At 53.8% G+C, this 22,027-nt stretch overlaps 1 protein-coding gene across 2 annotated transcripts; it reads left to right on the forward strand.

Annotated features, from left to right (window-relative positions):
* Positions 1–1,560: 1,560 nt before the first annotated feature.
* Positions 1,561–13,304, forward strand: RDH13 (retinol dehydrogenase 13). Of its 2 annotated transcripts, XM_042969812.1 has the most exons (7): positions 1,561–1,691; positions 4,046–4,164; positions 5,712–5,867; positions 8,665–8,769; positions 9,691–9,903; positions 10,721–10,822; positions 12,086–13,304. In XM_042969812.1, the coding sequence occupies exons 1-7, from the start codon at positions 1,627–1,629 to the stop codon at positions 12,310–12,312; spliced, it is 987 nt and encodes a 328-aa protein (XP_042825746.1). In that variant the 5' UTR covers positions 1,561–1,626; the 3' UTR covers positions 12,313–13,304. The 2 variants fall into 2 exon arrangements, with proteins under 2 accessions (XP_042825746.1, XP_042825747.1); XM_042969813.1 differs by lacking the exons at positions 1,561–1,691; positions 4,046–4,164 and adding an exon at positions 4,717–4,724.
* The last annotated feature ends 8,723 nt before the right edge of the window (positions 13,305–22,027 follow it).

Below are 22,027 nucleotides of genomic sequence, written 5' to 3' on the forward strand. Positions count from 1 at the left end.
TCTAAGAGGGCACATGGAACTCACAGTTTTCAGGGCACTACAGAAATGAGCAACATCACCCCAAGGGGGAAAAATCATTAGCTCCAAACTACAAAAGCTACAGACCCAAAGTGAATACATTTCATTCTATACCTACAAAACGTTACATCAGATTTGTCGTCCAATCCAATATTCAAAAATCTCTTGGGACATTTGGAAACGATTTATCAGCCAGATTTTTCTCACCTCCTAAGAATTCTCAAGCATGTCTGTTGATTGCAGACAAATGCGATCTAATCATAAATCAAATGAGTTACTTGCGGTCAAGTAATTTCCAAAACCAAGTTGTAAACCAATTTTCAGTTTTTCTTTCAGTCAGCTTTATTGTGGGACGATTTACATGCAATAAAATTCACTATTTTTAAGTGAACGTGCTGGTAACATTTCACAAATGTATGCAGTCATGCGTATAACCGCCAGTAGGGTTGCCACAGAGACTATTTCCAAAACCGGAAGAAGTTCCCTTTCTGGTGATCACTGCCTCCACCCCTGGCCCCGCAGATCCTGTCTTCCCCTATAGTCTTGCCTTCCCTGGAATGCCTCTAACTGCGGTCACACGGCATGCAATCTGGTGTCTGGCTTCTTACATTCAGAATGATGCTTTTGTCCTTCATCCGTGTTGCGGCAACTGCCAGCGGTTCATTCTTTTTATGCAATAACGACCCATTGTATGAATTTACAATAAATTATCCAGGGGTCCAAGCCTCCAGCCCCTCTTCCCTCAGACCCAGCAGTCTAGATCCCTAGACTGCCTCAGACCCAAGAGTTCTGACCCTCATCCCCACCTCCCTCAAACCAGGAGTCCAGGCCCTGGCCCTTCCTCCCTCAGACCCAGGAGTCCAGGCCCACAGCCCCTCCTCCTTCAGACCCAGGGGTCCAGACCCCCACCACCTCCTCCCTCAGACCTGGGGAATTCTGATCCCCGGACGCTTCTCCTTCAGAGCTGGGAATCCAGTCCCTACCCCCTCCTCGGTCAGACCAGGAGTCCACGCCTTGATCTACTCCTTCCTCAAGGACCCCAGGGGTTTGGGAACCCCCAAGGTACTAAATCCTAGTTTCTAAGCTCTGAAGTTCTCAAATTCTCTCATAATGTCTATGAGGAAGGTACTACTGGTGAACACGCATTTTAGGTGGGAAACAGGCTGACATATCTGAAAGACACACAGAGGAGGACAGCCTGGAAGCGGTGGCAGAAACCGCAGCAGCAGGATCGTAACCCTCGTGTTACAGAAGAACCCCGCCGCGCCTGGTAGCTGAGCAAATTTGACTTCATTGGACCCGCGCACTGGCCCAGCCCCTCATGCCCCGCCCCTAAGCCACGGCCACGCCCACCGCCGCGGAAACTACCATTCCCAGCCGCAGCGGCGCCAGGGCCCATTCTCATAGGTCCCGCCTTGGAGGCCCCGCCCCTGGAAGCCCCGCTCCCGAGACGCCCCGCCTCTTCCCGGAAGCCTGAGTCCCAGACGGCCAGGCCTTCCCCACGTGGGTCGCGGGCTGAGCGGTCCCAGGGGCGACCCAGGGGCGACCCAGCGGCGGGTCTGGGGGAGGGAGGCGGGGCTCCGCGTCCGACCCCCGCTCCTACCCGGCATGAACCGCTACCTCCTGCCGCTCTCCGTGCTGGGCACGGTGGCGGGTGGCGCCGTGCTGCTCCGGTGAGTGCGCTCTGCTGGTGGGCCGCCGGCAGCCGCGAGGGGGGAAGGCTGGGGAGAGGTTGCTTGGTGGTCGCCGGCCTAGGACTCCTCCAGCTCACCCGACCAGCCCCGCCCCCAGACAGTGTTGGGGGGCAAACCTAGGTAGGCCCCCGTGGGCAGGTCACAGCCCAAGGTCACTCCGAGGAAGGGGGCGGATCCGGGCCCTCGTGAACCTGCTGGTCTAATTGCTTCCGTGCTTGTCATCGATTATTGAATCCGTCCTGCGGACACTTATTGAATGGTCTCCGTAGTCATGTGCTGGCCCTGGTGCAAGGAAAATGTGTGCCACCTTAAGCTCTCTTATCCGAAATCGGAGACGCAAACTGAATTGCCCAACACAGTGCATGACCAGATTGAACTGCATGGATTATATACTTGTCTCTCCTGGGCGAACCCACAGAAAACCCAGCGAACCCAGTATTCCATAGCAGCACTGCCTCGGAGAGCTTTCGATGCTGATGGAAGTGTTTTATATTTGTGCTGTTCGTTATGATAGATAGCACTTAAAGTATAGTTGCATCGTGCCTGTAATTAACAATATGGTGTTATATTGTACACTCAAGAACTTACTAAGAGGGTGTAAATCACGTTAAGTGTTCTTACCGCAATTAAAAAGAAAAGAATTAGTAATATATAATTCCTTTTTTTCAGAGAGAGGGAGAGAGAGGGGGTCGAAGTGAGCAAGGGGCAGAGAGAGAGAGGAGAGAGAAGCAGGGCTCACCCAAAGTGGGGCTCGTGTTCATCCCAAGAGGGCCTGGAGCCCATGCCATGCGGGCGGGGACTCAAACTCACAAACTATGAGATCATGATCTGAGCTGAAGTCAGACGCTTAATGATCGAGCCACCTAGGTGCCCAGCAATATGTAATTTAAAAAAAAAAAAAAAAAGGTTTGTTTATTTTTGAGAGGGAGAGGTGCAGGAGTAGGGGAGGGGCAGCGGGAAGGAGAGAGGACCCTAAGCAGGCTCCACGCTCAGCACAGAGCCAGTGGAGGGGCTTGATCTCAAGACCGTGAGATCAGGACCAGAGCCAAAATTGAGTCGGACGCTCAACTGACTGAGCCACCCAGGCGCCCCAGCAATATATCATTTTATTACAGTTACACAATACAAGAGATTGGCTGGGAGGCCTGAAAGTGATTGGAAAAGTATGGCTATTTATTCTTCATTATTTTTAAAAAGTTTATTTGTTTAAGTAATTGCTACACCCAACGTGGGGCTTGAATTCACGACCCCAAGATCAAGAGTCGCTTGCTTTTCCAACTGAGCCAGCCTGGCGCCCCTATTTTTTTTTTTTTTTAATGTTTTTTAATCTTTATTTTTGAGAGACAGGATGCGAGCAGGGGAGGGGCAGAGAGAGACGGAGACACAGAATCCGAAGCAGGCTCCAGGCTCTGAGCTGTCAGCACAGAGCCCGACGTGGGGCTCGAACCCACGAACCGTGAGAGCATGACCTGAGCCAAAGTCGGACGCTCAACCCATTGAGCCACCTGGGTGCCCCAGAGGTGCCCTTATTTTTAATTTAAATAAAAACTTAGCCCCAGGTGGCTGGTGGTTTCCGTCTTGTACAGCTCCCTTCTCTCATATGGAGATGGCATTGTTTGGCCAGTCCCCCACTGGTGACATTCAGTTTCCAGTATTTGGCTTCTGTGGGATATGGGTAAAGAATAAGGGTCCCCCCTGCCCCCCAAAGATGGGCACGTCCTAATGCTCAGAGCCTGGGAATATGGTCCTTTACCTGTCAAAGGGGACTCTGCAGATGCCATTGAGTCAAGGACCTTGAGATGGGGGGGGTTGTCCAGGTAGCTCCACCGCAATCACAATGGTCCTTCCGAGTCAGGGACTTGAAGACACTGTACGGCTGACTTTGGGGACAGGAGGGGCCAGGAGCCGGAGGGGCCAGGAGCCAGTGGGCACCTCTAGAAGCTGGAAGAGGCATGGACCGGCCTCTCCCCTAGAGCCTCTGGAAGGAACACAGCTCTGCCAACACCCTGCCCTTATCCCACTGAGACCTGTTTCGGGCGCCTGCCTGCAGAGCCCTAGATCCAGCAGAGTTTAAACCCCCCGAGCTTGTGGTGACTGGTTCCAGCGGCCACAGGAAACGAACACAGCGGGTCTTCATGAAGTACTGATTGTCGTAGAGGCTCCCCCACACCTGGCCCTGCTGAGCCCTTTCTTTACCTGTGACGTCACAGTGGCCCCCATGCAGTCACCAGATGTCCTTTCCGTCTTTCGGTTTGGGGAACACAAGCTCATGTCGGCACCTGCAGCAAAGGGTGCAGATGGACAGAACTGACTACGTGGCTTCTCGCTTTCAGAGACTATGTTGCCGGAGGGTCCTGTCCCAGCAAGGCCACCATTCTCGGGAAGACCGTCATTGTGACCGGCGCCAACACGGGCATCGGGAAGCAGACCGCCTTGGAGCTGGCCAAAAGAGGTGAGGCCCCAGCGGGCACCTGCTTTCCCTGCCCGAGGCTTGGGGTGTGAGGTCTGGTGCTGGAGGGTTTGCGTTCCTGGGGGACGCTAAGGCCATCTGGTTGTCCAGGTCCAAAATCATGTGGGCTTAGGCCGGAAAGGTTCTCCTCTCTGAACGCGGTGAGGGAGACTCTGGGTCTCCAAGGAGGCTGTGGACACCCAGCGGTTTCTGGTGTTGGCTTTTCTCTTGGTGCCGGCCTTGAGCTCCCTTACGGTAGTCGACTCCGTCCCGATGGCTGGCTTGGGGCCTGGGTCAGAGGCTGGGGGTGAGGATCTGGCTTCAGGCTCTTCCAGGCTTACTGGTCGGGCGTTTTGTAGGAGGCCCCTCGATCTGGGTCCGGTCAGTTTTTCTCCTGGTCGGACTGGGGTCCTGGCGGACTTCCGGGCGGGAGGACTGCCCCGCTCAGCACGTGAAGGTCTCCTTCCAAGTTACAATCAGTGGACTTCCTGTCAGGTCAGGCACCGGAAAAGGAGGAGTCAGGGATTTGCGTCTGAGCTGCTGGAGGACCAGAGCCACCGCTGGTGGGGGCCGGAAGGCTGTGGCGGGGCAGGCTTGAGGGCTGCGGGAGATCGCAAACTTCCTGTGGGCTTGACGGGCTGGGGTGGCTGGGGAATGGGTCCTGGCGGGCCAGGCCGGAGTGGGGTCTACCCCTGTCCACCCCTGAGGTGAGAGCGGTGGGGGCCGTGATGGGCAGCCCCCCCGGCCCTGGGGTTTCCCCAAGGAGGGGGCACGTGCCCCCCCCAGGAGAGGGTGGACACTCCCACCGTGGTCCTGAGGTCCCGAGGCAGCAGAGGATGAACGGATCCGCGTCCCATGAGTTCCCTTGTGGAGCGTGTGAGGGACAGCGGGGCCCAGGGGTGGGCGGGTAAGCCACACACATCCACGCGGTCCGCACCGTGGCTGCTTGTCCTTCTTCGATCCCTGGTTCTTGTCATTTTTCTAATTTTTTTTTTTATGGCCGTATTGAGATTTAATCCACGCAACACACAGGTTACCCACTTATCCTTTTTTTTTTTTTTTATCTTTATTTATTTTGAGAGGGAGTATGTGTGCACGCAGGGGAGGGGCAGAGAGAGATGGGGAGAGAGAGAATCCCGAGCAGGCTCTGAAGTGTCAGCATAGGGTCTGATGTGGGGGCTCAAACCCATGAACCGTGACGGGAGATCATCATCTGAGCTGAAATCAAGAGTTGGACACTTAACCGACCGAGCCACTGAGGCGTCCCCCGAGGGGAGGATTTAAAAAATATTCTTTATCTCGGGTGCCTGGGTGGCTCAGTCGGTTGAGCGTCCGACTTTGGCTCAGGTCATGATCTTGAGGTTCGTGAGTTCAATCCCCGCGTCGGGCCCTGTGCTGACGGCTCGGGGCCCGCAGCCCGCTTAGGATTCTGTGTCTCCCTCTCTCTGCCCCTCCCCCACTCATGCTCTCTCTCTTTCAAAAATAAATAAACATAAAAAAAAAAAAAAGATTAAAAAAAATATATTCTTGATCCTGTCCTGGGCTTCCAGGAGGCAACATCATTCTGGCCTGTCGGGACATGGAGAAGTGTGACGCGGCAGCAAGGGACATTCGCAGGGAGACCCTTAATCACCACGTCAGCGCCCGGCACCTGGACTTGGCCTCCCTCAAGTCCATCCGAGAGTTTGCGGCGAAGATCACCGAAGGTAGGAGGGAGGACGCCGGCCTTGAGGGGCGCGGTGGGGTGGCCAGGCTTTGAGGAGTGAGTTAAACCAGCCAAGTCCTAGGGCTACCGTGGGGTGTTGGTAGACCGTGGCCCGTGTTTTCGGACAGGGGCAGACGTCTGCGGGCGAAGATGATACGCTTTTTATCTCTTCTGGTCATGTTAACGTATTTTACGTGTCAACCGTTTACGTAAATGGTTGGAAGAACTCTAAAGAGTGATCTTTCTGGATATGTGGACATTGTATGGAGGTCAGATAACAGTGCCTGTAAATAAAGTTTTATTGGCACACAGTCGTGCCCGTTAGTTTACGTATCATCTGTGGCCGCGTTAGTCCCGCGACGGCGGAGTTCAGTAGAGACAGACGGTATGGCCTGCAGAGCCAAAAGTGTTCAGTCTGGTCCTTTACAGGAGAAGCTTGCCCTGTCGGAAAACGAACTCCTTCGGCATCAGATCCCCCAGACGCAGAGGCCCGGATGAGGTTGGAAGTACCGGGGGATGAGGGATGAGTTAGCCTGGTGAAGGGCAATGGTGCCGACTCTCCACGGGTTCCTGAGGCTCCCTGGCTCTCGGGGGTGGCGGGTGACGCCCGGGACGCAGCGAGGAGTCGGATCCAGGCTCTGCGCGGGGTCCTGTGTGGGGCCACGGCCGCGACGATGGGCACAGCACAGGGTACCCGGCCCTCACGCTCTCTTTGCTGGGTGTTTCTGCACATCCGGGGACTAGGCTGACATTTTTCTGCACCGCATCACACTCGTGACTCTCTCGTCTTGCTTCCCACCCGATGTCCTCAGAACTGGTTTACGTCCTTATGTTTGGGAACAGGAATGACATTTACGGGAGGAAACGTTCAGAAAGTACAAACGGGATGGGGCGCCTGGGTGGCGCAGTCGGCTAAGCGTCCGACTTCAGCCAGGTCACGATCTCGCGGTCCATGAGTTCGAGCCCCGCGTCAGGCTCTGGGCTGATGGCTCAGAGCCTGGAGCCTGTTTCCGATTCTGTGTCTCCCTCTCTCTCTGCCCCTCCCCCGTTCATGCTCTGTCTCTCTCTGTGCCAAAAATAAATAAAAAACGTTGAAAAAAAAATTTTTTTTAAAGAAAGTACAAACGGGGATACAGCCAACCATCTCCCTGCCGCTAGCTCCCAGACACCTTCTTCCTCAGACGTATTCGGTGCACCCCTTCTTGGGTGTCCTTCTGGAGACTGTGCTTTTTTTTTTTTTTTTTTTTTTTTTTTTTTTTAATTTTTAATGTTTATTTTTGAGAGAGGGAGACACAGAATCCGAGGCAGGCTCCAGGCTCCAAGCTGTCAGCACAGTGCCGGATGTGGGGCTCGAACCCACAAACCATGAGACCATGATCTGAGCCGAAGTCGGACGCTCGACCCACTGAGCCACCCAGGCGCCCCTGTTAGTGCGTTTCTGAAGCAAGCAGATATATATACCTGCCCTGGGCCTTTTTGATATAATCGGAGCATGTCATACATGTGGTGCTTTTTCTCCCCTGTTCTACCCAGCAGGTTCTAGTGTTTTCCCTTTTTAGAGGGGGAAATGAATCAGAGCAAAGCTGTGTGCCTTGGCCAGGGTAGAGCCAGGGGATTTGAACCTTCATCTGATGGTTCCAGGTAGTTCTGTGCTACCCCATCCACCATCAGATAAAGAACGAAATAGAGGTTCTGTTTAAAAGGTGCTGGATAACTAGTCTGTTGTTTCTACTGAACCTAAAAACCACTTTGAGAGTGTTGTGGGTTCCACTGTGTCCCCTCAAAAGAAGAAGTGTTGGGATCACAGCCCCCAGGACCTCAGACTGTGACCTTATTTGGAGACAGGGTCTGTACGGAGGTATCCAAGTGAAAGTGAGGGCAGCAGGGTAGACCCTACTCTGGTATGACTGGAGTCCTCGTGGAGAGGGAGGTGAGGACAACAGACAGATGCCGAGGGAAGAGACAGAAGGCGGACAGTTGTTTACGGGCTGGGAAGAGAGCCAGGAACAGATTGTCCCTCACGGTCCTCAAAAGGAGACAATCCTGAGACCCGCTGATCCCGGACTCCCCGCCTCCAGAGCTGGGACGCAGTATGTTTCCGTGGCCCGTTGTTACGCGGCCCTAGCTGACTGATACAGGGAGGAGGGTGCTGTTATTCGTCCCATTTTACAGACAAGGAAACAGGCCCAGGAAGGGACGGCCGCTTGTGCCTGTGGAGAGGCAGGGCTGGGAATCGGCTGCCTGCTGAGCTGGGATTCCCACGAGTAACCCCCCCCCCCAGTTTCAGGCCCCGAGGCCCCTGCAGATGTGGCCTCTTCCCTTTTCAGAAAACGTCTCTGAGCTGCAGGTGGGGCGTGTCTGTTTTCAGAATATAGCAAACTGGTTTGAGGCCGCAGTTTCTTCACGGTTGTGGAGGCCAGAAGTCCAGGATCGAGGTGTCAGCAGGGCGGCACTGTTCTTGAGACAGGACAGTCCCTCCTGCGTCTTCCAGATTCTGGAGGTGGCCCTCGGTCCTCGCAGGCGCATCGCTCAGTTTCTGCCTCCGTCCCCACAGCACATTCCCCCCGCGGGTTGCTGTCTGAGTCCTGTTGGTTTAGGGCCCCAAGATGACCTTATCTTAACTGGATAACTTTTGCAAAGACTCTTTGCAAAATCAGGCTGTGTTCCCAGACTCCGGCTGGGCGTGAATGTCTGGGGGACAGTGGTCAGCCCAGGGCAGGGGGTGCTGTCCCCCCAGCTGCGCTCGTGCTTCACGCAGGCGTGGGACTGACGCGTTTGCCCTCACCCCTGTCCTCCAGAGAAAGAGCGCGTGCACATCCTGATCAACAACGCGGCTGTGATGCGGTGCCCCCACTGGACCACCGAGGACGGCTTCGAGATGCAGTTTGGCGTTAACCACCTGGGTGAGGCCTCAGGCTGCGGGCTCCGTGGGGTCCACGTCGGCCTGGGATGTGAATGGGATCCTCTGTGGGTCCTCCTCACTCTCAAGGACAGCTGGGCGGCCACTTATGGGGTTACCAGCAGCTCAGGGAGTTGCCTGCTGACAGCCGGGTGCTCTGCCAGTCCTTCAGATCCATCATCCGTCTCGGCCTTTTGACCCCTTGTCTGTCCTCCAGTCTGTCTGTCCTTCAGTTACTCTGTCCACCTGTTGTCACCCTGAATGCAACAGGGGTTCCCTTAGCAAGGGTGAGGAGGAACTAGGTACTGGGCAGGTGCCAGTCACTGGATTAGGGCCCACCCTCATGACCTCATTTTCACTTGATTGCCTCTGCGAAGACCCCTCTCTCCAAATAAGACCACATGCCGAGGTCTTGGAGGGTCATAACTCACGTAACTATCACTCGGTGTCCTATTGGCTGGGGCCCAGTCACATGACCGATGCTGGTGCAAGGAAGTCTGGGAAATGTAGTCCTTCACCGGGCAGCCCTGGGCCGGGCTGAAAATTCTATTGCTGAAGGAGAAATGGAGGAAGGATTTGGGGAGATGGAAGGTGGTCCGTCCACCAACCGACCTCATAGGATTCGTGCAGAGCTTGATGTTGGGCTGGATCTTTCTTTCCTGCGGGGCCGCCCTGCTCACTATAGGACATTTATTTAGGAGCGTGCCTGGCTGGCCTCCACCCACCCGATGGCCAGAGCACCTCTCTCTGCAGTTGTGACGACCACAACCTCTAGGTGTTGCCAGAGGTCCCCTGGGGGATGGATCTGGCCCCTGTCCAGAGCCACGGGTTTCTGGGAGGGTCACACAAGGTAATGTTTTCAGTATGGTCCTATGTGCCAGGTAAGAATTCAGGGAAAATTGCCTTTTTGTTGTCCTGCATCCAGGTCACTTTCTCTTGACGAACTTGCTGCTGGACACACTGAAAGCCTCGGCCCCTTCGCGGATCATCAACCTCTCGTCCTTGGCCCACGTCGCCGGTCACATGGACTTTGATGACTTGAACTGGGAGAAGAGGACGTACGACACTAAAGCGGCTTATTGCCAGAGCAAGCTGGCCGTCGTCCTGTTTACCAAGGAGCTGAGCCGGCGGCTGCAGGGTACGTGTGTGGCGAGCCTCGCCGGCCTCTCTCTTCCTCTAGCTCTGCGCCTGGAACAGTCCTCCTGTGATGCTGGGCCCATGGGAGGTCAAGCACGGGTCCCAGAAGAGAGTAGGTGGAGGCGGGAGCACCATGTTCACCGGTGCCCGAAGCAGACGTCACTGGTCCGTCGTGGCATTCTCCCTGGCTCCTGCACCGGCACCTAAGCCTTTGGTGCTCTGGGCTAGCGGTCCTCAACCGTGGGTGAGTCGGCACCCCTGGAGACATTCGGCAGTATCTGAAGACCGTTGGGGCAGTGGAGGTGGGGGGAGCGTTGCTGCTGGCACGCAGCCGCCCAGCCTGCCACGGACAGGATGAAGAACGATCTGACCTCAGCGTCCAGGGGGCCGAAGTCGGAAGGTCTGCCCTGTGCCCTTGCTTCTCAGAGAGCGTCCGTGGACCAGCCACGTCCATTCAGCCAGGAGCTGGCTGTAACTAGCCTCTCAGGCCCCACCCCGAGCCATCGCCTCAGATTTCTCAGGGGTGGGGGGTGGGGGTGGAGCCCGGCAGCTGGGGGCTCTCAGGCCCTCCGGGGGATTTTCACGTACGTTCAGGTTCGGGAGGCCCTGCTCTAGGCAGTTACGTGACAGAGCTGCTTTGCAAGATGAAACCACTTGCTGTGGAAGTTTCCGAGCAAGGGGGGGGTGATGTGGATTCAAGGGGAGGACGCGGAATGGGATGGCCCTGGAGCCGAGGGCGGGCGGCATCAGCCTTCCAGGTGGGGCGTGAACCTGGTGTCTGCTCACCCCCTCGTCCCTCTCCTTCCCTCTCCCGTCAGGCACGGGTGTGACTGTCAACGCTCTGCACCCCGGCGTGGCCAGGACGGAGCTGGGCAGACACACGGGCATGCACAGCTCTGCCTTCTCCAGCTTCACGCTCGGTAAGCCCCCTCCTGGCCTGCGGGCCCTTAGCCGAACCCCTGCCCGCCCCGCCTGGGGCCCAGCTCCCTTCAGCGTATCAGTCAGACCCTGCAGAGAAACAGAATAAGATATATGCAGATGCTCGGAGAGACCTGTCTTGAGGGATCGGCTCGTGTATTTACGGAGACTGAGAAGTCCCCGTGATCTGCCCTCTGTCTGCTGGAGGCCCAGGAGAGGTGGTGGTGTATGCCGGTCCAAACCCAGAGGCCTGTCAACCAGGGGAGCCCTGGTGTCAGTCCCAGCCCGAAGGCCAGGGGCCCTGGTGTCTGAGGGCAGGAGACGGATGTCCCAGCTCAAGCAGAGAGAGGGCAGAATTGGCTCTTCCTCCAGCTTTTTGTTCCGTTTGCACCTTCAACTAATTGCACAGTGCCCACCCACCTTGGTGAAGGGCGATCTCTTTACTCCTTCAGAGAGTTATCTCATGCTCAGAGACTCTCTCCGGGGCTTGGCTCTGCCCCCTCCCTCGTATCTTCCGGGTACTGAGAACGAGTTACTGGTACATGTGGATCCAGCCTGCCATCCTTGGAGATAGCCCCAGGAAACAGGCCAGATCCTGCTCGATGAGAAAACCGGGTCTCAGAGAAGGAGACCATGGAGCGGACTCCTGGTTGTGCCTGGGGTGGCTCAGCTTCACCCCAAATGAGCTTTGCCACCCAGGGAGGCATCCTCCCCTCCCGGAGCCTGTTTCCTTAACGACAAAGCGAGGGCCATAACAGCACGCTCCTCACGGTCGGGAGGATGAGATGGCCCTTAAAAGAACCGGCAGAGGGTCTGACCCAGCTTTAGGCTGAATAATTAGAACTTTAGAGCTAGTCCTGAAAAACATTTCGTGGGTGGGTGCCGGATATCAAGGATTCTAAGTTGAGGCTGGCGCTGGAGACATTTCATAAATAAAAGTTATTTTAAGCAAGAGGAGGTAGGGTAAGGACTCAGAGCTCAAGGAGAGGAGGGAGAGCTCCCGTGTTCTTGGGGAAAGCTGGAGAGGCTTGCTGGGGGAGGCAGCTTTGGGGCTGGTCTCTGGCCCAAAGGTGGCTGGGCAGTGCCGGGGAAGGGAACCCCTGGTGGAGGGAACCTCGGAGGCAAAGGCCTGGAGGTGGGCCGTGTGGGCCTGCGGTCCGACTTCTGGCCTCTGTGGGCCCTGGGCATCGTGGTGGAGGCGTTGGGCTGTTTGTGTCCTCCTCCCAGAACGTGTGTGGACTGAATGCCCTGTGGGCTCCTTGCAGGGCCCATCTTCTGGCTGCTGGTCAAGAGCCCCCAGCTGGCAGCCCAGCCCAGCACGTACCTGGCCGTGGCAGAGGAACTGGAGGGCGTTTCTGGAAAGTACTTTGATGGATTCAAAGAGAAGCCTCCAGCCCCTGAAGCTGAGGATGAGGAGGTAGCCCAGAGGCTTTGGGCTGAAAGTGCCCGCCTGGTGGGCTTGGAGCTGTCCGGTGGTTCCTCTCCTCAGTGAGGGGACAGCCCCTCCCAGAATAACCTTTGGGAGCAGGTGTCAAAAGCACGCGGGAGGCTGAATCACCTGGATGCAGCAACCAGACCAAGGCTGGCTGCTCTGTCTGCAGCACCCTCTAGGTGGCAGTGTTTGCCAAGGAATTCTGGCTGCCACGCCTACGTCACCCTCTAGGTGGCAGTGTTGGCCAAGGAATGTTGACTGCCATGCCCACGTCACCGTCTAGGTGGTAGTGTGGACCCCACAGGTCCAAGACCCACCAGTGCTGGCACTCGTGCCCACGGCACCCTCTAGGTGGCAGTGTTGGCCGTGTGAGCCTCAAGACCAAGGTTGTCGTGCGCGCAGCGCCCCCTAGATGGCAGTATTGCTCAAGGACCAATGGCCGATACGTCCACACCATCCGGTAGGGATCCCTCGTGGCTCTTGCCTCCTCTCAGGCACAGTGGACCCGGCTGCAGGTGCACACCTGGCCCATCGGCCGGCAGGGGCACGGGGCCATCAGACACCTGCCTTGTGCATGTCACTGGGAACTGCTGAGGGAGGAATCCGCTCCCTCTGCAGTCGCCGCGGCAGGAGAGCCAATGACGGCCACGGTGCCGAACTGTACACCCCTGGGAAAGCTGTCAGCCGGACAGGATCAAGTTCATGGTTCCCTGCGGGACCGTGCCCACCCGCAGTCGCCTGTCCGAGCCTCGGTTTCTCCCACCGTAGAATGTGCAGAATAACTTGACTACCTCCTAGGATGGTATGGTGGTGGGTGAGTTATCGTCCGGCGTGGTGAGTGGCAGCTGTGTGTTCCTTGCTGGCACCAAAAAGCTCGGTAATCAAGATACGAATACCTTAACGTTAAAAAAATGTGACATTTGAGGTACGTGGGGAGCCCAGGGATGCCGTTCCCCGTCCACAGAACAGCGAATGATCGTGCCCCCGATGCCAGCGATGCCGAGGGAGGGAGTGGAAAGGCATTAAAGACGGCCCAAAGCCTTAGAAGTACAGTTAGTTTTCTTTTTGTTACCACATCAGACCACAACAGCCGAAGGGTACGTTTGGGATGAACGGACTCCGGTTGGCACCTTCCAGCACGGACCCCAACGATCCCCACCTCCCCCTGTTCATGTCCTCCTTACCCTCTGAGAGAGGGCTGGACCTAGCTACTCACTTCCAGCAAAAACAATGCAGCCAAGCTGACGGAACAGCCGGTTCTGTGGTCAGGCTACTGATCGGCATCTGTCGTGCTGGCCCTCGCCCTGCCTCGCCGAGAGGAGCTGTGAGCTGTCCTGTGCAGACATCCCAGTGGCCGGGATGGCCAGAGAGGAGCTGAGGCCTCAGTGCAGCAATCCAGGGGCAGGTGTGAACACCAGGAGGTGGGAATCATGTTGGGGGGGGGCGGTTACCCTAAGAGCCTGTCCACCACAGGGATACACCCCCCCCCCCCCCACATACATACATATGTGTGCGTGTATCCTCATAAAATCTGTGTATTTCTCCCTGTGGGATCAGGGAAAATACTTCTTTTTTTTATTTTTAAGAAATTTACATCCTGGGCCCCTGGGTGGCTCAGGTGGTTAAGCATCCGACTTCGGCTCAGGTCATGATCTCACGGTTCGTGAATTCAAGCCCCACGTCTGGTTCTGTGCTGACAGCTCAGAGCCTGGAACCTGCTTCGGATTCTGTGCTTCCTCCTCTCTCTACCCCTTTCCCGCTCACACTCTGTCTCTCTCTCTCTCTCAAAAATAAATAAACATTAAAAAAAATTTAACATCCAAGTTAGTTGACATACAGTGTAATGATTTTCAGGAATAGAATTTAGTGATTCATCACTTACATATAACACCCAGTGCTCATCCCAACCAGTGGTCTTAATGCCCCCTTGCACATTCAGCCCATCCCCCCCTTCCCCAATACCCCTCCAGCAACCCTCAGTTTGTTCTCGGTATTTAAGAGTCCCTTCTGGTGTGTCTCAGGGAAAGTACTTCTGGTAGTCCGGTAGTCTGAGCGTAACCTCAAAACCTCCGGTTCTCCAAATATATGTGTAGGATTTGCCCGGAGGTGACGGTATTCGCTAACATAACCACAGTACAATGACCAAAATCCAGAAAATAATACTGACGATGCTAGGATCTCACATCTAATCTACAGACGTTGAAGTTTTATCAATGGTAATGTCCTTTACAGCGCAAAAGAAAACCACCGAAATTCTTTTCTGACCCAGTAGCCAATCCAGAATCACACGTTACATCACTTGTCCTGTCTCCTTAATCCGCTTTAAGCTGAACCGTCTTCCTCTTTCTTGAGTGGGACGCTTCTGAAGAGTCCTGGCCAGGTATGTTATAGAAGGTGCTTCAGTTTGGGTTTGTCTGTGACTTCTCTGTGAGTAGATCACGGGTGAAGCAGCCTCCAGTGGGGGGCAGAGCCCCACAGGGCAAAGGGCACGGAGCCGTGCTATCTGGGGACGTCACTCCCTGCGCCTCCACCCGCTCGGCAAGCGGAAGCTCCTGCACAGACTTCCTGGCTCCCTGCTGCCCAGTTTGGGTGGGTTTCTCAATCGTGGTGCCTTATCTCTGTGTATCTGGGCAGCAGGCACGTGGAGGTGATTCGAACAAGACCAACTAGACCCTCTCCCTGAATCTGGACCTCGATGGGGCTGACACCAAGACCGATAAGGTTTGTCCCAAAGAGGTCTGTCGGCTCCTGGCCCCTGCACCCTGGCTCCTATCTGTACCAGCTTCGTACGGCTGCTCTGACAAACGAGCCCAGACTGGGTGGTTCACGCTCCAGAGTTCTGGAGATCAGAAGTCCAGAACGGGTCTCTGGGCTAAGGTCAAAATGTCACCAGGGCTGCATTCCTTCCGGAGGCTCAAGGGGAGGATCTGCTTCCTGCCTTTTCCCGCTTCTAGGGGCCCCCACATTCCTCGCCTCGTGGCCCTTCCTCCGCCTTCAGGGCCAGCAAGGACAGGCCAAGTCCTCACACGGCCATCTTTCTGGCTCTCCCTCTCCCCCGCTTTTAGGAACTTGGTGAGGCTATTCGGCCTGCCCAGTGATCCGGGACCACCTCTCTCCTTCACACCAGCTCAAGAGCAACAATTCCATCTGCCCCCTCGATGCCCCTTTGCCACGTAAAGTAACAGGTTCTCGGGATTTGGGGCAGCCACCGTTCTCCCTGGCGCCCCATCCTCTCCAAAACCCGCTTCCTCGGCCTTTCCCAGGACCATGAGCTTCCCTGACACTTCCCATCAAGTCCTCCTGTTTCTATTAAAGCAAAATTGGCATCATCAGTGTTGCAAGGAAGTCAAGTGAAATGAGCACATGTTACCACTAACTCCCCACTACTGCCTCTTTAAAAACAAAACAAAACAAAAAAACCCAACAACCCGGGGAGGCACCCACCTGGCTTGGTTGGAAGAGTGTGAGGCTCCTGATCTTGGGGTTGTGAATTTGAGCCCCACTTTGGGCGTAGAGTTTACTTAAAACCAACCGACCAACCAGCCAACGAACCCTGGAGTGTCTTAGCAAGAAGAGTTGGAATCCAGTCTGATGCAGAAGCCCACATTCGTGGCAGGGGGCTACAGGCCTAAATGGAAGGAGCGTGAAGGCCAGCCCACTGGGGTGGCCGCTCCCACAAGAACCTAGCTCTTATGGAGACAAGTCCAACTCGGCCTGGGGTTGATTCTAGCCACAAAGCCTCACAAGCAACATCCGCTTCCTTTCCGGAACTGAGAAACCACAAGGACCGTGGGCGTTGACTCACGAATAACGTAACCCCCGCTACTCTCCTGAAAGCTTTGAGGTGATTCATAACTCTAAACATAGCCCCCAGATAGATGAAAGATGATCAAAACTGGCCTAGAAAAACTTCAAACCCACACAAGTCCACAGAGAGGATGGTGGCAACGTAATAAGCAGACTGAAGAGCGAATCATGAGGGTAATGCTTTGGGGATGTTTTTTTGTTTTGTTTGTTGTTTTAAAGAAACCCACGACCATGTCAGACCCTTCAGACTGCTGTTTGGGCTTTGGGGATTCGGCCAGGCTCTGTGGGCCGCCCATGCCTGCTATGAGAGCAGACAAGCAGCATGTGAGCTGGGCTGATATTCACCCCAGCCACAAGCAAGAAGGGACACTATTTCATAGCAGCACAAGTCCAGAAGTAAGGCAGGCTTTGGGCTCAGTGATGCAGCCAAGCTTCCTTCTGCCTATCTGACCGTTCGACAGAGTCAACCTCATCCCGAGGCTGGACCTCTAGCCCGTCAAAGCGTGAACCCCTGAACGATCTGTCCAAATCTGAGCTAATTTGGAAAAAGTTACGTTGCCGACAAAATGAAGGATCCCGAGATCGCTCTAGATTATCTGGGGGGCGGAGAGCCCCAAATCCAGCGACAGGTATCCTTACAAGAGATGAAAGGGGAGGGGACATAGAGCAGAGAGGAGGAGGCCGTGAGCAGACAGGGCGGTGAGTGGAACCATCAGCCTCAAACCAGGGAGTGGGGGGGACCCCAGAAGCTGCCACAGGAGACACAGGACAGACGCCCCTCGAGGCTCTGAAGGTTGTGCGGCCCTCCTGACACCTTCATTTTGGACTTCTGGATGTTATTTTAAGCCACCGAGTTGAGACTAATTTATAACGACAGCCAGAGGACACTAGTTCAGTGTCTTTGGGGTCGCGAGACGCCCATTTGGACCACTTCTTTCTCGTGTTCTGTTCGGTGGCACAGAATGGAGAGCTTCTCTTTGTCTGATGGGTTCATCTCTGCTTATGTGCTCATCTCAAAACCCTTAAAACCCCTCCTTCCCCCAGGGAATGCCAAGAAAGTAATGGACGAAAAGCAGGCTTCCCGACACCAGCGCTGTTAACATTTGGGGCTGGATAATCCTTGGCTGTGGGGCAGGGGGCGCCTGGGGCCTGGCACTGTGGGATGTGGAGCAGCATCCCTGGTCTCTACCCACCAGGATGCCTGTGGTACCCTGCCGCCCCTGCCGGTGTGACCACCCAAACAGCCAGATGTCCCCTGGAGGGAAGTCACCTTCAGTCGAGAACCCCTCGTGCAGACCCGTGCGGACCCCTTTCTGGGCTGTGAGCGGAAGGAGCCGCCGGCGGATGACCACGACCGTGGATCTGAGCACCAGCCTCGCACATCACAGCCACTTACTGTCACCTGTGCTATTGGGAGGGCGTGTGGGTGAAAGGCAGGCACCGGGGGACTCGGTGGTTTTAGAACTTGACGGACCCTCATGGAAACCACGCACATGGCAAGGGGCGGTCTGTCCTGATGGCGACGTGAACCGTAGGAACAGAGTGACCGCTCCGGCAATTTCCCGTTGAAGACGTGCCACGAAATCCAGAGTCCTCTAGAGCAGTTGGAAGGGGGTGACCCCGCTGAAATCAGGCCAGGGTCTCAGACTGACGGTGCAGGGCTTCAAAGGAGGCAAAATACGCAGCCTTGGGACCCTCTGGGATCTGGGATTCAGTCATTTCTGGGGACAAACCTGAAAATCTGGAGCCCCAAATTCCCCTGAGATGCCCTGGGAAGGAGACACCGGCACCTGTCGATCGGCGGTCACAGTTCCTTCTTACGCAGGTGTCTCCCGAGATGATGCTCGTTCCCCTCAAGACTTGGGTCTCCCGTCTTTCCTGGACTGTGGCAGATCCCAGCTCACGATGGATGGATCGTACATGTAAGAAGTTGGGGAGAGTCCGTGGACATCAGGGTCAGTCACCTGCGATGAAGATTTTTATCTAGTATTTTAGGCTTTCTGGGTAGCTGGAGACTATGGCAATTGCATAAGTATGGATGGGTCTCCCCGATGACGGCCAAAGACAGTGCAGGTCAGTATTAATACCCCCGTTTTGAGGACTGGAAGGTGGTCAACTAGGAGAATGTCCTTGTTTGCAGGAAATACAGTCAGTATTTGGGTGAGTTGAATCAGGTCTGTAACATAGTCTCAGATGGTTCAGCAAACAATTTTTTTCTTTGTATTGTATTTATAAACTCTTACGTAGGGGCGGCTGGGTGGCTCAGTCAGTTGTGTCTGACTTTGGCTCAGGTCATAATCTCACGGTTCGTGGGTTCGAGCCCCGCGTCGGGCTCTGTGCTGACAGCTCGGAGCCTGGAGCCTGCTTTGGATTCTGTGTCTCCGTGTCTCTCTGCCCCTCCCCTGCTTGTGTTCTGTCTCCCTCTCAAAAATAAATGTTTTTTTAAAAATTAAAAAAAATAACTTAAAAAAAAACCTCTTCCGTGAGTTTGTTTCAAAATAAGTGGAAAAAATGAAAACAATGCAGAATGACAAAACAGCCAAACCACATCTTAGCATGAGAACAGAAGAGAATGCATACACTTTAAAACAATGCCAAGTAAAAGCAAGAGGGAAAACCTCACCGATTTCCAGTGAGCAAGCTCTCATGCTCTCTGGTTTCATACTTTCTCTATTTGAACAATGTGAATGTATTCCTAGAATAAAATTAAGTTCAATAAATAAAAGGAAAATAATGCATACCCATGGCGGGATCCTGTCATGTACTTTTTGCATTTTCTCCTTTCATTTAGCAAGAAATAGACCTTGAAGATCTTTATCACTACACAAAGATCTATCACATTCTTTAAAAAAAAAAAATACCTGCACATAATCTCATCACCTGGCTGTATCACGAGGATGCCACAAAGACAGTGAGGAAAACCGTGCAAAAGACAGAGGCAGGTGCTTATTGGCAGGCCCAAAATTGGGCGAAAACCACCGCTAGAAAGAGAAAGTTGTGCAAACAGTAAAAAAGCATTCAGACAGGTCAGGGCACTGACCGCAGGGCACCAACTGATGTCTGTGAGCGGTAAAAGCAGAGAGAGGCAGCTTTTGGACATAGCATGTCGAAGGGGAAAAGGAGAAAGAGGGGGATCTCAGGGCTTTTCAAGAAGAAAGGGGAAAAACAAATCAAGGACATCACGTTTCTCCCCCTTCTCCGCCTCCCAGCGCGAGCCAGCTAGTAAAAAGCTGCACTTTACTACACTGACAGCAGAGGGCGCACTTGTACTAAAAATCTTTCCAGAAGCAACCAAGAGCATTAGCTAGGCATAGGCCTAACAGGAGCCGTGCAAATCATCCCAGAGAGCCAGCCCTGTTTACAGAAACACACAGGCGCAGACATGTATCAGACACAGCCACCAAAATAAGCCAGGAAACAAGAACCCAAAAACTCAGTTGATACGCACCTAAGAACTGCCCCACTGTTGCACCACCTGTTTCACAGGTTTACAACAGCCCAAGGGTGGAAGCAATCCGGCGTCCATCAAGAGATGAAGGGATAAAGGGAACGTGGTTGCTCTGTCCACTGGAATGGTATTCAGCCTTAAAAAGGAAGGCAGCACTAACACCTGCTATAACACGGATGAACCTTGAAAACACTATGCTAAGAAGCCAGTCACAAAGACAAACGCTGCGTGGTTTCACGTACATGTGTTTCTAAAGAAGCCGGGTTCATAGAGATAGAAAAGAGCATGGTGCTTACCAGCGGCAGAGGGGTGAAGGTCTGGAGATTGCGTGGTGGGACCGGAGCAGTAGCCATTAATCCCTCCAGGGGGAAGTGCGTGCTGGGACTGGAGCAGTAGACATTAACCTCTCCAGGCCGAACTTCGGAGCCAGCAGGGAGCTTCCAGGGGAGGCGCGGAGGCTGCTGGTCTGGCACCAAATTGGGAGCATAACCTCGGGATGCCTGGGATATCTGACCTCGTGAAGGCAATTATAACTGATTACAATCAAGAGCTTAAGTCTCCCTGCTGAAAATACGGGGAGAAATGTCTGTCCTGTTTCTTAGAGCATTTCTTTAGAAAACTTGTATGTTTGGGGGCACCTGGGTAGCTCAGTCGGTTCAGCATCTGACTCTTGGTTTCTGCGGGTTCGAGCCCTGAGTCGGGCTCTGTGCTGACAGTGTGGAGCTTGCTCAGGATTTTCTCTCTCTCTCTCTCTCTCTCTCTCTCTCCCTCCCTCCCTCCCTCCCTCCCTCTCTCTCTACCCCTGCCCCGCTCACTCGCGCACGTGCACTCTCTCTTTCTCTCCCTCCTCTCCCTCTGGCCCTCCTGGGATTCTCTTTCTTTCTGGTGGCCTTTCTGGGATTCTCCTTCTCTCTCTACCCCTTGCTCACTTGGGCCCTCTCTCTCTCTCAAAAAAAATTATATTTCGCCAACATTATGGAGCCAGTGCTTGGCTTAGTTCCCTTGAGGGAACATAAGGGTTTTGTATTCCCCCTTCACAATTTTACTGTATCAGGTGTAGGAAATTTCAATCTCCCCTCTCTTTGCTCTTTTTCTCTCTGTTTCTCTCTGTTTCTCTTTCATACCCAAACTATCCTCAATTTTTGTGCCTCCATACTGACTTTCAACTCCCATCCCTAATGTGGAGGGAGGGCACAAAGCTGTGACCATGTTTAGGGGCAGTCTTTCCATTAATTGTCCCCATACCTCACACCATTAGGGACCTCTGAAGAGCAGAATCTCCCTGACGATATCTCTTCAATATGCAGATACAGGGGTTCCCCGGGTGGCTCAGCTGGTTAAGCGCCTGACTTCAGCTCAGGTCATGATCTCACAGTTCATGAGGTCAAGCCTCATGTCGGGCTCTTAACTGCTTAACTGACTGAGCCACCCAGGCGCCCCCCAAATTACATTTTTTTAAAAAAAGTAGGCTCTAATACCCAACATGGGGCTTGAACTCACAACCCCAAGATCAAGAGCCACATGCTGTACCAACTGAGCCAGCCAGGTGCTCCATGAAAGTACATCTTTCAATAGTGTGTATCCATTTCCTCATTTCTAAAAGATGGATAATAACAGAACCTTCAGATTTATGCTACAGAGGACCCAATAAGAAAGGAAGAAATCTGCCCTGGAACTGAAATCATGCTTAAAGATTGACTATTAAAATATTTTTAGGACTTCTACTTCTTGATGAAGTAGCCATCACCTATCTTGCCTGTTCATCAAAAAAAAAAAAAAAATAGGGAAGGTGAATAAATATACAAAATAACTCTGAGATATTGCTGTACAGGACTAATACTAACACGCGATACAGGACTGTGGTATCCAAAAGACTGAAACAAACAAGTCTAGCCACATGATTGCTGATGCATTGTGCCTAGAAGTATCCTCTGGACATCTACCCAGGGAGTACAAACCCAAGCAGAACACAACAATTTCAACAAGACGTAGATGTGGGAATTCAGGAAGCTGGGTTCATGCCCTCTACAAATTCAGAGTAGGATAGGCGACTATAGGGAGCCATGCAGAAAAGAGCTCCAGAATTGCAGAAATCATGACGGGAGCTTTGTGAAATTTATGAAATATATATGCCCAGGGATGCAAGAAACTCTGTAAACCTTATCCAAGACAAACACAAAGAAAACCACACGATACTAGAAATGGATATTAGAGAGTGATAAAGGATCCCTACTTTCCTAGCCATCCCAAGAAAATTGAAACTGTCAATTCACCTAAATTGAGATAATTGGACCAAGGGATGGGTATTGTTTTTCAGAATTTTTTTTAAAAATCAGGACATAAGGGGGTGCCTGGGTGGCTCAGTCGGTTGAGCGTCCGACTTCAGCTCAGGTCACGATCTCGTGGTCCGTGAGTTCGAGCCCCGCGTCGGGCTCTGGGCTGATGGCTCAGAGCCTGGAGCCTGCTTCCGATTCTGTGTCTCCCTCTCTCTCTGCCCCTCCCCCGTTCATGCTTTGTCTC

Source organism: Panthera tigris, chromosome E2 (genome assembly GCF_018350195.1).
Source record: "Panthera tigris isolate Pti1 chromosome E2, P.tigris_Pti1_mat1.1, whole genome shotgun sequence".
Taxonomy (NCBI): domain Eukaryota; kingdom Metazoa; phylum Chordata; class Mammalia; order Carnivora; family Felidae; genus Panthera; species Panthera tigris.

What these genes read in the sequence shown, in the direction of transcription:
- RDH13 (XM_042969812.1), top strand. Translation starts at nt 1,627, where the DNA reads ATGAACCGCTACCTCCTGCCGCTCTCCGTGCTGGGCACGGTGGCGGGT. An exon ending in CTTGGAGCTGGCCAAAAGAG is followed by an intron (nt 4,165 to 5,711) that starts GTGAGGCCCCAG and finishes CTGGGCTTCCAG; the next exon opens with GAGGCAACATCATTCTGGCC. An exon ending in GCTGAGCCGGCGGCTGCAGG is followed by an intron (nt 9,904 to 10,720) that starts GTACGTGTGTGG and finishes CTCTCCCGTCAG; the next exon opens with GCACGGGTGTGACTGTCAAC.